At 30.5% G+C, this 16,204-nt stretch overlaps 2 protein-coding genes and 2 non-coding genes across 4 annotated transcripts; all 4 read right to left on the minus strand.

Annotated features, from left to right (window-relative positions):
* Positions 1 to 79: 79 nt before the first annotated feature.
* On the minus strand, positions 80 to 5,471 carry LOC137812239 (uncharacterized protein At4g06598). Its single transcript, XM_068614158.1, has 5 exons — positions 5,298 to 5,471; positions 3,231 to 3,972; positions 2,719 to 2,794; positions 2,469 to 2,595; positions 80 to 753 (listed from the first exon to the last, which is right to left on the minus strand). Exons 2-5 carry the CDS (start codon positions 3,950 to 3,952, stop codon positions 551 to 553), a joined length of 1,128 nt encoding a protein of 375 aa, XP_068470259.1. The 5' UTR covers positions 3,953 to 3,972; positions 5,298 to 5,471; the 3' UTR covers positions 80 to 550.
* Positions 5,472 to 9,610: 4,139 nt separating this feature from the next.
* On the minus strand, positions 9,611 to 9,683 carry TRNAF-GAA (transfer RNA phenylalanine (anticodon GAA)). Its single transcript has one exon. It is a non-coding gene; the product is annotated as a tRNA-Phe (tRNA).
* Positions 9,684 to 10,611: 928 nt separating this feature from the next.
* LOC137812241 (magnesium transporter MRS2-4) lies at positions 10,612 to 13,829 on the minus strand. Its single transcript, XM_068614159.1, has 4 exons — positions 13,184 to 13,829; positions 12,585 to 13,027; positions 11,755 to 12,039; positions 10,612 to 11,108 (listed from the first exon to the last, which is right to left on the minus strand). Exons 1-4 carry the CDS (start codon positions 13,530 to 13,532, stop codon positions 10,830 to 10,832), a joined length of 1,356 nt encoding a protein of 451 aa, XP_068470260.1. The 5' UTR covers positions 13,533 to 13,829; the 3' UTR covers positions 10,612 to 10,829.
* Positions 13,830 to 14,920: 1,091 nt separating this feature from the next.
* Positions 14,921 to 14,994, minus strand: TRNAR-UCG (transfer RNA arginine (anticodon UCG)). Its single transcript has one exon. It is a non-coding gene; the product is annotated as a tRNA-Arg (tRNA).
* Between the last annotated feature and the right edge of the window lie 1,210 nt (positions 14,995 to 16,204).

Genomic DNA, 16,204 nt, shown 5'->3' on the forward strand with positions numbered 1-16,204 from the left:
TTAAGAGGGAAACTCGTAGAAATCAGTGACTGACATAAATAATGCTCTGGATCAATTTTCTCACTGCCACTAAATAATATGTTGAGAAAACATTAACTTAATTAAAATCACATTACAAACATTAGCTTCACATTATCCATACAAATAAGGCACATTCAAATGGCCCTGAGATATTTGCTATTTGCACTGGGCCAAACTCCACAATAGTGGAGATTCACAAGAGGGTATACAGCTACATATTCACTGAAAATACAGTGGGGGGTGAAAGCCTGAAAATGTTGAGTTACCACCTCTGGAAGGCCAAGTGACAGAAATGGAATAAGATTTCGGCAATGACCACCAGGTGCACATTAAATGGTAATAATATAAGTAAATAGAAAACGGAAAGACTAGGAGAAGGCTGAAATCAGCAAAGTGGGCAGAGAGAAGAGGCATATGATGGAAATCTCTGCACAATCCCATACATGGGAAGGGTAGGAAACAATTCTATCGCAGGTGTGGCAACACCGGTTGAATGTAGAGGCAGAACAAGGCTACAGCTATTGCAAATCTAAATTCTGAGAGCAGGGTCTTGCCCTGAATTGGTATCCTTGTGTTTTAGAGAAAGGTTTGCAAACTGAGATTCGAGGTCTCTGCTGTTCGAGCGTCTGTGACTACTAGATGGTTGCTGTTGTGGCTGCATCGGTGGCTGCTGCTGTTGCTGATACAATGAACGTAATCTTCCAATCTCTCTTTCCAGTACTTCCTGCTCCACTGAATTTCACATTGAATAGTTTTTAGTGTACAAAACATGTTCATGTGCCATCTAATGAAACTAATCATACTTTAGCCACAAATGTTTCCCAGTAGATTTTGAACACTGATATGCAGGAAAAGTCTGCCCAGACAGCACACCGTAGCTTAGGTGGCCGACTGAGGAAGACCCATTTTCTTGAAGTCAAAATTAATTCCTAGCTTTCCTCACTAACCTATATCACCAGAGTCCTTCAATATAAAAAGGTACTTTGTAGGAGGAACTCAAATATAACCAAAAGTACCTATTTTTACACTAAGAAAGTTAGTTAAATTCATTTAATTTTCCTGATTTCATACAAAAAATAGCTACGTTTCCTAAACTACCCTTAATCTTAGTTTTTGGAGATGATACTAATATTTGAACTTATATTTTAATCCAGAGGGACTAGAAAAGAATAGACATATGTCTGGGTTGCTAATTCAATTTTTGTTAAATAGATACAGTAGGGTAGTAAAAGATTCAACTTCCTCGGTTATTACCCATTATAAACAAGACATAGTGTGATACGAGGGAGGCAGCATAGTGGTTTCCATTTGACACATAATTTGATTGAAAAAAGTTCAACTATTTCCAGGAAAGTATTTCAGGTACAACAAGATAACTATATAAGTTTACTATCATACGTCAATCAATCATTAAATGATATTAGCTTCTTATTGTTCTTAAACTAGAAAGATTTAAGAATTCCATAATGTTATCTACTATGTTATAAATTTTTACTTGGTAGATTAAGACCCTCACTATCCCATTCTCAATTAACTTATTTTTTCTTTATAATTTCTCTTTTCTCTGAATATCTTCATACACAACTTCTGAGAGTTAAATTGGTTTTTTAAGATGTTATAACTTTTTTAAAACTCAAATTATATAAAATCATGTTTTATTTTAAATTATAACAATCACAGTTATTTTTTAATTTAATTTAAATTATATAAATTATTGTTATTATGAGAATGCTATTATCTTCAAATTTAAATCAAAATAAGTTTTTTATTTTTATATTAATTCTATTTGTTGACTGAATATAATTAAATTATTTTAGTCAATATGATTAAATGATTATATATAGAAAATATATAACCTGTCCATTTAAGATAAAATGATAGTTCCTCCAAAATTATGAATAAGGACTTCTTTGCTGGACTTAAAGAACAATGACCAACAAAAAACACTGTGGCTGACAGTTTTTGCAATGAAAATGATAGAATCCTAGATGAGTGTCCATGAGCAAAGCCCAGTCATATTCAATGACACATACTACTCTACAATCCAGCTAATTTGTCTATATACCTCACAGAAACTATATTTTCACCATGGTTTTAAGGAACTTGAGCTACCACCCTAAAATGATCAAACCTCCCTTTCTTTGATCTCATTACAGTAATTCCTCTTGCAACCATGCTATGGCACATACAAAACAGAACCTGATTAACTTTCTCCTTCCCTACCATTTATATGATATAATCAAAGCTCAGATAAACCTAATTTGTTCCTTTTCTATTAATCAATACAATGCATCACGAATTCACAAAGATTTCAGAAGTCAAGGTATTTAAGCATATCTAAAAAACTTCCTCCACATTCGTAATATTCAGATAATTGACATTTCCAAGTTTTTAAAAAAAAAACTTGTTACTTGAAAATGGCTAATAATCATATCGTAGAAACTTACAATATTTGATAAGCTGCTCTTGTGCTATATTTTCTAAACGTTGCTTGAGTGCTTTATTCTCCATACTCAGGATAAGATTCTGCTGGTTAAGAAACTCAAGCTCAGCTGAGACTTCAGACCCTTCTGCCTATGATGACATAAAAAGAAAGAAACAGAATCAGAACTTTAAACTATCTTACATAATATTTCCATGCATTTTCAAAAAATGTCCATGCAAACATGCGGAATATTGCCTTGTGAAGACACTTACCTGTAAAGCTTGTACATTTCTTTCCAGCTCAGCTATGTATTGAAGTTTTCGGACCCGTGAACGCTGAGCAAATTGCCTGCAATTTGAGTGTTTCATAATATTTTCCCTTTCCATATATGAATTGATTGGTTTCATAAAACTTCTAAAAATTAAATGCAAAAGAAAAACAAACACAACATTCATCATATAACGAGAAACATTGTTTAACTGCTGTCTCTGCATGAGAATTAGCTTTAGTATCACAGACATTACTGCGTGCAACAAAAGTTATTGTATCATTTTTCCTTCCATGTACATTATTAAGATGTCATATGCCACACAGGTAGTATAGTCTTGAATTTGATATTATAACCATATTCACTCTATTTGGTAAAAGTTCCATGATGGGTATGACACAACTTCATGCATTTGCCAAAAGAAACACTTGCATCCCCCAAGATAGATATTAGTGGCGTAAAATCAACCAATCACAGTAATATCCTTAAAGTCAATCAAAGATAACAGCTACGTACTGTTTAGCACGTTTTGTATCAGTTTCAGAGGCAGATGGCTTTGCATGTGAATTGTCCTTTTTTTCAGAAAATAATTTTCCATCCTGTAATCCGGAATCTACTGAATTGTGCTTTTCAGTTGCAGTAGGTGGAAGCCCATCTGCTTCATGTGGTGTGCATGGCAACCCTGAACTCTGAAAAGCTGAACTCTCTTTGCCAGGGGAAACACCAACTTGATTTGTCATTGCATTTGAAAAAGAGTCCCATGACCTATTTTTCTGTTTAGCTAAGTTCATTTCTGCATAAGAAGGTAGATGACGTGCATCTTTGCTGCGGTCAAAGTCTTGAGATGACCAAGACGGAATAGACATCAGATTCTTATATTTATACTCGTCCTGATCAGCATAATTGATGTTAGATGCATTAGCCGTGTCAAGGTATGCAAAAGAATCACTTGATGAACGCCGATGTCCACCTCTTCGGACAGGTGTCTCTGGCTCATTAAGGAGATCATCTAGCCAAGAAGGCTGCTCCTCTATAACAAGGCTCTCAGATGATGTACGTTGGTGGTGTGGGTTTCCCTCTCTAGGTCTGTTACCTGCCTTTAAACCAACAGCGGGATTTGGGACATAATCGGCGTACGCTTGGGAAACACTAGGAAACGGACTTTTAGGAGGAAGTAGAGCATGCTTTCCAGGATACATAAAATTTCTGAAACTCGATGAGCCCTTTGAATTTGCCATAGAAGCAGAATCAACAATACCTGTCGAAATTATAATTTAATCAAAGAATGTGGCCATGTAAATATATTTACTGGTAAAAACAAGACAAGGTAAAAAACTTTTGGAAGGATCTTGCAATGAAAATTTAAACACAATATCCATTACTCAACCTTGATGATCTGATATGCATGTGTTCTCAATTCTAAAAATATAAATATAAACCACAAATACATGTTACTCTGTACAAACATTGAAATTTGGTTCATATGCAAATGTACTCAGCAACAGAAGAGTAACTGCGCTAGTATAACAAAGAATCCACAAGACCAAGGCAGCTTTGGAAGAAAAAATAAAGCATCTCAGTAATCTCAAAAACCATAAATGAGTAAATGTACATGCTTCATTGAGTAAGAAAATCCTTAGAACTAAATACCTCAGATCTCCATGATACTACATATATAGCATTGGATAAAAGTCCACATCTCTCTTTTATATTTACCAAAATGTAACTAAAATTTGTCCAGACATTCACAGACAAGCTCGATTTTCATATTACATTTAAATTATTCCAGATAGATGATCAACATTGCAAACTTTTCCTTCCCTCACAGTACAAGGGCATGACGACCCAATTATTCTCTTCATTTTCATCATCAGCAATACACCTCCTATTAAATAGTACCAAGCACAGCATGCAACATCAATCCCATCACACATAATATTCACCGTTGCTTTAAGTTAAAACCTCTGACATATTATTGTTGAACATATTACCATCTTAATTATCTCCAATAAAAAAATCAAACCCAAATCCAAACCCATGCGTTTAACAAGTCAGGCAACGCAACAGTTCACTACCAATGTAACAGAAAACTCAATAACATCATTCCCAAGAAAAAAAAGAGTCAGAAACAATACTCCAAAACTTGGCAGCCACAGGAAACTAACTGGAGGAAAGAAAATCCAATCCAATCCACAAACAAAAACTGAACATCATCAAATTAAAAAATAAGAAATATAAAACGTAGCACCCAATTGTCAAACTTTCCATATTATACTTTTATTCCCCCATGACCCAGATGAGGGAAAAAAACCAAAGATAGAAACTTCACTTTTCCACCTTTCCCATAGAATCTGCCCGAAACACGCATTCGGAAAACAAAAGAGGAGAAAAATCAACAACGAATTGAAATTAGCATTTGAAAAACCCAACACGCTGCAATGTGCGACACTACGGCATCAACAGCCCAATTATTCCAAGCTGATCGAACCAATTGGAAATGAAAATTGAAACAGATTCGTTTTCGCAAGCAAACAAGAAATTAATACAACACCAAAAGGAAAAGAATAACCAAAAAAAAAAAACCTTTGCAGATTGAAGATTCGAGATCCCGAAATGCAATGGTAAAAGAGCTTGAAATCAAAGCAAATATTTTCTCTCTCTCTCTCTCTTAGGGTTCGTTTCTTCAACCACCTCTCTCTCTCTCTCTCTTTCTCTTCTCTCTGTTGTTGTGTCTTGTTGTTGAAGCTGGAAAATGGGGCTTAATTGTAAAAGCATGATAAGTAAATACTGTTCCTAAAAGTTTTGATATTAACGTTCTAACCCCTTTAAATTAATAATATTCGGAAATGCACCTGGGCCCACCAAGCATCCACTTTAAAATAATACTGGTTGTTGTATCGCTGTCCAAGTTGTGCAGAGACATGCCAAAATACACCATTTTTTCTTTTTATAAATATCCTTAACATGCAAAGATTCCACTCATTTTCCTTTTTACTTCACTCACACACCCTAATTACACTTTTTTATTATCATTCCATTTTTTCTTTTTTTTCCTATAACTTTATCTAAATTTTATCCTATTTAAATTCAATATAATCAAAATATTTTTTTTACCATTTTATTTTACCATGTCAAGTCAAAACTAAAAGGTTTTCATTTCCCTTTGAATATGTTTTGAGAAAATATAATTTTTTGTCAAAAAATAAAAAAAGAGGTATATTCTTTTATTCCAAACAGGTGTTACAAGTTTGTTTGGATGCAAGTATAAGGACTCACAATTCTTGCTATTTTTGTTGGGGAAAAATGTGTTATTCATCTGTTAACTTGGTTCTAAAAATTTCCATAAAAAACAACTTTAGTTCTAAATTTCTTTTCCTCATAAATGTTGAGGTGAGACATGGTAACCTATTTCCATGAAAATATACATTGCAATTTTTTAACCAATGTTTTTTAATTAATGCCATAGTTGTTTAACCTATTTCCAGATTGTTTTCAAAATGATTAAAACAAAAAAATGGATAAATGTAATTAACTAATTACAAAAACATTTTCCACATATATTTTAAAAAACACTTTTTGTATTTAAATTAAAAATAATAATTTTATGATCATTTAAGAGTAACTTGACATGGATATAATTTATGATGTCATGTGTGTCACCATCAGTTTGCAAAAAAAGGGATTAATCCATCATCTAATGATAATGCTCCATTTCACTTATGAATGGGTTGCTGAATATACCTAAAATTGAAAAAAAAAAGTTCTTATTTCATAAATGAATAAATTTAGTTACAAAATCTCAAATATTTTAATAACTCGAATGCAACTTATTGGTATAAGAGATGTTAAGTTTATATAATAAACTAAAAAATATATTTGATTTCATTTTTTTAAGAAAATTATATAGTGGAAATATGGACTCAAACACTTGGTCAAATTCAATTTAAGAAAATGTTTTTCTATATAATATGTGTTTTTAAATAAACATTTATGTGATGTTTAAGTTTGCATTGAGATGTGGTTTTATATTTTAAATGATATACGATCTTCTGTTTTTCAATCTCAAACGACAAAAATTTCAAATATAAATGTTTTTTTAATTAATAACAAACTTAATAAGTAAAATAAATTAAAAATTGTGAATACAAAATAAATTTAAAATTAACTTACGCTTATATAAATTACCCACAATAAGTATGCTATTTATGTATTAAATAAGTTTTAGCCTTGTGAAAAAATAATTTAAAAATGAATGTGAGATATATAAAAAAGAAAATTAGAATATTTTTTATGTTTAATATGAAGTTTTATTACTAGTAATATCATTTGCTTATGTGTAAAACACAATATCACAAGTTTTAAAGAAATAAAAAACAAAAAATAGGGTAACATGTTTTTCAAAACTTTCAACATGATCACAAACATATAATTAATCACTTTTCATCCCTTACATTTTTTTTAAAAAAAGTGAAGTGTTTATAAATAATTCATAATCCATATTCATCATGTCAAAACTCCACTAACTAACATTCATAGACATTTGATTTTACTTTCGCAAGACTCGTGCATCAACTTAAATTCAAATATTTGCATTTGTCATACTACCCTGTTGTAAAAAATACACAACATATAATTAATCACTTTTCATCCCTTACATTTTTAAAAAAAAAAGTGAAGTGTTTATAAATAATTTATAATTTATATTCATCATGTCAAAACTCCACTAACTAACATACATAAACATTTGATTTTACTTTCGCAAGACTCGTGCATCAACTTAAATTCAAGTATTTACACTTGTCATACTACCCTGTTGTAAAATATACACAACCATGCACATAATAATCTCAATATCAAATAATCTCACATGACACGATTAATTCATATAACAGGTTATATCAGTTATCTTTCAAACCGCAAACTCAATCATATAAACATTTTTTGACTTTCACCACCTAATAATATAGATTTATATGATTTTCAGTAAAGTTATGACACTAAACACTAAACCCTAAACCCTAAACCCTAAACCCTAAAGAAAATAATATAGATTTTTAAACAATCGAAACATACAAAGAAAATAATATAAACACATAATCTAATTGTTTTTAATTACATATACACAAATAAAAATTTACATAAAGTTTAATTAAAATAATAAACAATTATAAAATAGTATTTGAAAAGCAATTTTTAAAGTTAAAGTTTTTTTTAGTTTGGGCAAAAATTGATCATTTAAGTATAAATAAGACTAATAGCAAATTCACTTTCATAACTATTTTTGCTTGAGGGAGAATTCTTATATTTTTCATTATATTTTTCACTTGAAAGATAATTAACAAATTAAATTTTTGTTCTCCTAACCAATTTCTTGATTTCTTATATAATTTACATTCTATTTTTTCTTATTTGAAAATCTGAAGATTTATCACATAAATGTTATTCAATTGACTGAACGGAAGAATGTGTGCTTTATTTCCCAAAGAAGACATTTTTTACAACAAAAATAAGAATTTTAAATACGACTAAAATTTATAAGAAATTAATTAATTAAATTTCTGCACAGATATTTTTTTTAAAGCATGTATTATTCATTTAAGTATTTCATGGTGAATAGGTGTAGCAAAGTAAATTAAACATATTATTTTATAAGATAGTAAAATAAAATTATAAAACTATACAATAAATGGTCACAATCATCTACATATTAATATTTCATACATACTGTTGGATTGAATATTTATTTGAAAAAAAGATTTATATCTAATAGGTAGACATAAAAATTGACGGGATAGTGTTTCAGAACTTGATTCATATAACTTTTATCACAATATAATAAATGTTTGATTAGATTTTAAGTATTCTTAATTAATTTTCAATTAAAAAATTTATTTGATTGAGAATTGAAAGTATTTTTTTTATCTAAATAGTGCGTTTTTCCATTTTACTTTTAATGAGATGATTTGATTGTTATTTTTATTAATTTGTCTTTAGTATGTTAATCATCTTCTTTTTTTTGTCTCTATTTTCTAACTTGCTACTCAACTCATTTTGAAAAAAGAAAATAAACAAATTACTTCACAAATTAGAGGTGATTGAAGACGAAATGAATAAGTTCTGGTGAGTTGAAAATGATAATACAGTAGTGACAGTGAAACTATCTCATTAACGACAAAAATTAAACATTAGAATACTTAAATAAAAAAATATTTTATATACTTAAAAATACTTAAATTTATGAATCACTTAAATTAATTTAGAAATAATTCATGCATAATATATTAAATTTTCATCTTGGAGTATTATTCAATTAGAACTTGAACAATTTTGAATATAAAATGATTGATGTAACTTGTTTGAATAATTATGTGATGAAAATAAAAGTTATGATATTGAAAAGAATGAATAATGTGGTTGAGATGAGTGGTGAAGTTGAAAATGGTGGAAAAGAGAGAGTGAGGTGTAAAGACAGGAAATCCACACATGAAGGGGACAAGCAGTTAGAGTTTCCAACTTCCCATCACCCAGGGCATCTCCAAACACATTCTAAATCTATTATTAATATCTTTCATTTTTTTAATAAATTTCAATTTATCATTATTCTCATATAAAATAATAATAATAATAAAAGGGACATTATCAAATAAAATGTTATTTTTACTTTACATCATAGTGTTGCTCCTGCGACTTTCATTATCTTCTACAATTCCAAATTATTATATGATTTAAGTTTTGTGCATAAGAGAATGTAGTTACTATTTTATTGGATAAATATATTTAAAAGTGGTATTTGCGCATTCGTTTAACTTAGTTAAAGACAAATAATATTATAATAATGGCAACGCACATTCAGTCAACAAATTATACAATATTTGGTCAACGTAAAAAATATAAAATGCGGTGAACGTGGATCGAACACGTGACCTTCAGATCTTCAGTCTGACGCTCTCCCAACTGAGCTATCCCCGCAAGTTGTAAATACAAACAACTAAAATATATTTATACGTGTAAATTAAATGAAGTTAGCAAAACATGTTTACCATTATGAGAAAGAAACGTATAATCTGTTAGATATATTTAAATTTAAAGAAATAGTGGCTATTTCATAAACTGATGTGTTTGTTGCACTGTAGGTGTACTCTACTAGAGTTATCCACCCATTTTTTTGGATGCATCAGTTCCAGAAACGTGTATCGTATATTTTTATTTCTCATGATTTTTCAAATTTTAATGCTAATGATGCTTTCAAAACAAATCTATGTTCACCATCGTAATTTTTCATCTCGTTTTTATATTTTTTTAGGATTATTAACCTGTCTTTAATATTGAGGGGCTAATAGCACACAACTCTTTCTGACTTTTGTTTATGAGGTGTGAAATTCACAAAGGTAAAAGAAATTCCATCAAATATACAAATTAACTAGTAGAATGCACAAAGTCATATGTTTCAGAGATTTCCAATCACATTTCTGAGCTCATGTCTTGGGCAAAACGTGTTGTGATTTCAATGTTGAAATATTAAGGTAAAGAAAAAAAATATTTAAAGCATCTGTTCCAAGACTTCTCAATCTGTCTAAAGGATAGCACTTATAATTTGTGAAAATAGTAATGTAACAACTTTTCAAAAAGTCATACAATGAACAAACAATTTGATGAAGTGATTTTTACATCAATTCAAGTGTGGCTGAAAATGAAAAAGTATATGAACATTACAGATATAAAATTCCACGTTCTACTAATCCCTACTTTTTATGTTATCTATCCATTTGTACGATGTGATTGATTATTCATACATTAAAGCCACACAATGTTCCTTTTCCTTATGCAATCATCATGCACATGCACACACGGACCACAAAAAAGGAGCCAACACAAACGCACGCCCACGACACAACAGTTCCAAAATGAAAAATGGTGTGATTAATATCAAATATAAACCACATTATGCTAAAAGCGATGTTGGAACATCCTATACATCAACTATTAAAATTATTGTAAGAAACCCTGATACATTCCTGTCTGTTCTTCAGATCAGAAGATACAAGCTTATGATCCTAAGAAACCCTGATACATTCCTGTCGGTTCTTCAGATCAGAAGATACAATCCACTACAGCTTATGATCCCAGCAACTTTTTCCATCTTGCGTAGGCTAAAATAAGGAAGAAAAGGAGTACACAAGCTGCAGACGTGCTCCAAACAAAGGGCCAAAATATTCCATCTATATCATATAATTTACAAGGAATGTTCATACCAAATATACCAGCAATCAAAGTATCAATAGCAATAACAAAAGATGCAATAGTCAATGTCAGTTGTAGCTGAATAAGTTCATTTCGATGGTTATCGAGTTGGATGTTGACATAGTCTTCCGTGTCGTCAATATACTCCCTCACCTGAAGATCAGTAGTCATAAAGAAGTAAGACTTATACCACTTAACAATTAATTGAAACAGCATCACCATTCCAATCAAATTTCCGCAATATTTGGCATTCAAGAAAAAACAACCAAACTCAGCTAACATTTCAAGTAAATAAATGCTCAGCATAAAAATTCTTCTAAACAAAAATAGGAAATCAGCATAAGGTCACAACCACTTGTTTGCAGATCAACCAGACATATAATAATATATTTCCTAAATCCAGAAGTGAAACAATATTGGGAAAAACTACCACAGTACCACACTATCTTATAGAGGGCAAGCATAAATTGATTTATCAAAGCTGGGAATCTTTAAGGATAAGCTTCCTGTAGTGACTAATAGAAACTAGCAAACAGTCTAGCTTCCCTTCTCTATCCTCAAAACAAGAGATAGCAAAAGATTGCAATATTATATCTCTTGTAAGTATCAGAAGACACAACTAAGTTTGTGAGAAAAGAGTAATGCATGCAAATGAAACATATGGATTTTAACATCTAAAAGCCCAAGATCACTGTACAAATGAGACAGAAAAATAGTACAACCAAGTAAATACAGCAGTTTCAATATTCAAAATTTGACAGACTTGACTGGACCACAATCTGGTTGTTAGAACACTTACAGATAATATCTTGTTACGAGTTCCATCTAACTGCATGAAATATGCATCAAGCAACATCTCCAAGTCCTCCACATCATTATCATCCTCATAATGGCTGGTCACAAGACTTTCACTTCTGTTAGAACCAAGTCGACGAATAGCACGGGCAGAATTAGGAAGGTTATTTGAGGTTGTGGCACCCAATTGAGCCTCCTCAAATTGTTGATTCAGCAGCCACTTCCTTGTCAAATATAGTTGTGCCATATCTTCGTTGTCGTCTAACAAATGTTCAATTTCATCTCGTACCTGTAAAAGAGAGTCATGCACTTTTAAGTATGATATTTCAAAGATGATCACATACAAGGTATGGTAAAAGACCCTGCAATAATTTTTCAAAACGGTGAACAAAATCCTCTCATCTAATTGAAAGCATAATAATATATGACTATTGAAAATAGAACAATCAACAACTTAAACTAAAAATTATATTTGGATAAAAAGTAACTTTTTTTTATTCAAGAAGGACAACATATTGAATGCAGTGCAACTACACATTACTGCTCAAACAAATATTCAACCATCTCAATGCATAATAACTATAAAAAATTATGTGGCACTTATATTAATTCTAATCTCCCTTGGGCTATTGTTAAGTGTCTTGACCAGTTCAACCAACAACATTAAATAAAATGAAATCAGACTCCTGCAAAATTATAATCCAATTGGTAGATTTAGTACATCTCTTTTCCCAAAGGTTAATCCTCAATCTCAATTAACAAAAGAACTATTGACATAACTTAGCCATAACAACCACCAAAGAACAACCACATGGTACTACTCATGTAACATACCTTCTGCACTCGTGCCAGCAACCGCGTGAGATTACTCTTCAAACTCCTCACATGTTCAAGATTCTTGGTACTTACATTCCTAGCCAATTCATCCAACACAGGGTAAGCACCTCTCTCAAGGTCTGCTACATTGGAGTCCAGATAAGTACATACAGCCTCCAAAGCAATCTCCAGAACTTGAAACTCAAAAGGAAGCTCAGACTGCAAACCTTCAGCTGTCTCCGGCGTAGGCAACCATTGTCCGCCATTAGAACCCTGCATTTCACCTTCATGTTCCTCCACGGCGCCGAGAAGTTTCGGTTGACTCTTCCCCGGAAGCTGCTGTCTGAGTTGCTCAACAAAGGGGAGAACCTCCTGTCGAAGAGGATCAAGCAATAAAACTGCTTCGGCGGTCACTATAGCCTTTATAAACTCCAAATTAACTACCATGGCTTTCTCTCTAGCTGCAATAAAAATAAATAAAATACAAAACACGATTAACATTCTTCATTCTTAATCATAATAGCATCCACAATGGCATCCAAAACAAACACAATTCTAATCAAAACCCTACTAACAGATACAATTCAAATTAAAATCGAAAAGGTAAATTCGATTACCGAGGATGTTCGAGGAGTGGGAGAAGACGGGGCCAAGGATTCTCAGGTCTCGAGCGGGAATCCCTGCGTGGCGGATGATTTCGTTCTTCTCCCACTCCACGAGTTCGGACCGGCCAGACCGGTCGAACCTCATCCAGAGCCGGGCGCCGCCGGTCTTCTTCTTCGCCTTTGTCAACGCGCTAGAACCTGCGGCTGCGACTAGACGGTTGTTCGCGTAGTCATCCGGCGAGGCGGTGATCCCGGCGGCGTAGGGAGGCTGTGGCGGAGACCGAGGTTGGGGTGGCGCGGTGGTTTTCTTGGGCCGACGGCGAGAAACGGAGCGGCGGAAGGAGAAGGGAGTCTTACCCATTATAATTGTAATCGATAATAATTAGGGATTGGAATTGGAATTAATATTATGAGTTAGTGTTTTGTGATTATGATTACTATTGTTTACACTGAATGGATTAAAAACATGAGAGAGTGAAGGTAGGTTTGGATGATGATGTCGTCGTCCTTCACCTTCTCCGCTTTCGTCTTCCATAAAGAGACACTCCTCCGCCGCACTCTCTCTCAGCCCGAATGAATACCCTTTATTTCCCACGCACCAATACCAACCAATAATACCTTCTACACCTTTTCATTCATGGCCATTCACATTTTTATTATATTCAAATAATGCCATGTTAAATATACATATAATTTTTTTTATGAAAACTATATTAAAAAATATATGTAATAGTTGACTTTTATTTAATTATATTAACTATTTTCTATATAACCGTAATCTATACTATTGTTAATAATCATAATTTTTTTTTATCTATATCTTTATTGCAAAATGATTTTTCTGGTACTTTTATTTCTTTACTTTTTATATCTATATCTATATTTGTATACAAAGATTCTCCATTATAATTAGTATACATATTTTCCTATTTTATCTATATTAATATTTTAATTAATACAACTAATTATCGATTTTAATTTTATTAATGTAATTTTTTTTATAAAAGTAGTAAATTTAAAATTTAGTTTTATTATCTTAAAAATTTAGAGAATTTTGAAACTAATATAATATATACTATATATAAAGAATATAAAGAAGATTTTTCATTTATATCTGTTTTTTTATAAACAAATTTATTTATATTTTATCTTTATATTAATATTTTATTATATTATTTTATCATTATTTAAATTTAAAACTAAAAAAATTTAATATTAAATTTAAAACTAAAAAAAATTAAATTTAAATTTAAAAAAAAAACTGTTTGAATGTCGTACACTACATTTATTAACTACATTTATTAAAGAAATGAGTCAAATACATTTATTAAAGAAATAAAACAATTTGAATTGATTAACTACATTTATTAAAGAAATGAGTCAAATAAAACACTAAAGGATTGATGTTAATTTAGTCTCTCATTTAGTAAATTGTTGAAAACTAATTATAAGATAAAAAGAAACATATCTTACTCTAATTTTAAAATACATGTTTGCTTAATATTTATACTCCTTATTTCATTCAGATTTATATTTGTTGTAAAACTATATATAAATATAAAAATAAGTTAATTTAATTATATATTTTATATTAAAATAATGTTTTTAAATATTTATTCACCTATTTAAAATTTTCGGAGGGTTGTGATATCATTAATTAAGAAATAATGAAGGTTAATATTGATTTTAAAGTTAAAGTAATATTAGAAGAGATATAATTTTGAAAAACAAATGAAAAATGTTTAAAGACGACCACAGTGGGAGTCGAACCCACGACCTTCTGATCCGAAGTCAGACGCGCTAATCCACTGCGCTATGCGGTCTTAATTGTTAATTTATAGTAACCTTATTTTATTTATAGTATTGATTATTACTCTTGAGTTTGGTAAAAATGATGATTGAGGTGGAGGAATAAAAAAGTGATGATAAAATAAAGTAAAAATATTAATTAAATAATGTTGGATGATTGAAATTGAAAAAGAAAAGAAAAGAGATAAATATATTTTATAGTACGAAAGTGAGTGCAAATCTTATTTTATGAGCCGATTTTATAAGGTTGAGTTGAATTAAAGTCAATTTCTTAATATAAGATCATTGCCATTTAGAGCTTATCATAGTGAAAGTTTTTGGGCTAATCCGACCACTCACCATCGAATCTCTATCGAACCGTCCATTATATAGTCTTATAAACGAGTTTGAGGTCTCGATGTGAGAGGTGTGTGTTGAAGTGGGTGTAAACTTTACTTCACTTTACTTTAAATAGACTTAAAGTCCACTTCTTAATAGAAGAGAATCTTAATATTATTACGTTTGTGATTTTTTTTAAACATTTGAATTGCAATCCTAGGATGATTTTCATCAAGTGATTTTATCAAATCAAACATTTAAATTGTCAGTTTTAGAATGTTAAATTAGATTTAAAGTCCACTTCTTAACTCTTAATATAAGAAACTCTCAATATTATTATGTTCAGAGTTTTTTTTTTTTAATATTTGAATTTCTTTTCTATTCATAATTTTAATCATAAACATTTAATAATATACATCATAAACACTTAATATAATATATATAGAAAAGTGGTTTGATTGGACTCAAACAATTTAAGTTGCCAAATTTTTGTTGTTGGGAGCTAGTTTCGAAAAATGACAAATAATTGCATATAAATTCATTTAGAGTCTTAATACAAAATAAATTATGCTATACACACGTTTATTTTACATTAACTTTCATTTACTTTTAGTTGTTTGTGAAGCAAAACTAATCATTGCTAGACATTTCAATAATTTCATGATATTATTAACCATTTGAGAGACATATTTATCATTAGTGTCATGAATAATTACATTTATTAATCTTAACTACTGGTAAGAAAAAGTTAATACGATTAACCATCTCTCATGAGTGAACACTCCTTAGAGAATCCTAACTGTATGTTAATAATTACTTTTTACATTTTTCTAAGAAAAAAATATAAAGAAAAAAAAATATTTTACTAAATCATCCACATATAGTCCACACGTACAAATTAATAAT

Source organism: Phaseolus vulgaris, chromosome 2 (assembly GCF_000499845.2).
Source record: "Phaseolus vulgaris cultivar G19833 chromosome 2, P. vulgaris v2.0, whole genome shotgun sequence".
Lineage (NCBI taxonomy): Eukaryota > Viridiplantae > Streptophyta > Magnoliopsida > Fabales > Fabaceae > Phaseolus > Phaseolus vulgaris.

Bases quoted from the DNA above. Each gene is read 5' to 3' on its own strand.
- LOC137812239 (XM_068614158.1), bottom strand. From the start codon at position 3,952: ATGGCAAATTCAAAGGGCTCATCGAGTTTCAGAAATTTTATGTATCCT. The intron at 2,795-3,230 runs GTACGTAGCTGT...CTCAAATTGCAG, and splicing joins GATACAAAACGTGCTAAACA to GCAATTTGCTCAGCGTTCAC. The intron at 754-2,468 runs GTAAGTTTCTAC...TGTGAAATTCAG, and splicing joins AGAGCAGCTTATCAAATATT to TGGAGCAGGAAGTACTGGAA.
- LOC137812241 (XM_068614159.1), bottom strand. From the start codon at position 13,532: ATGGGTAAGACTCCCTTCTCCTTCCGCCGCTCCGTTTCTCGCCGTCGG. The intron at 13,028-13,183 runs GTAATCGAATTT...TTTTTATTGCAG, and splicing joins CCACTCCTCGAACATCCTCG to CTAGAGAGAAAGCCATGGTA. The intron at 11,109-11,754 runs GTAAGTGTTCTA...ACTGATCTTCAG, and splicing joins CTCGTAACAAGATATTATCT to GTGAGGGAGTATATTGACGA.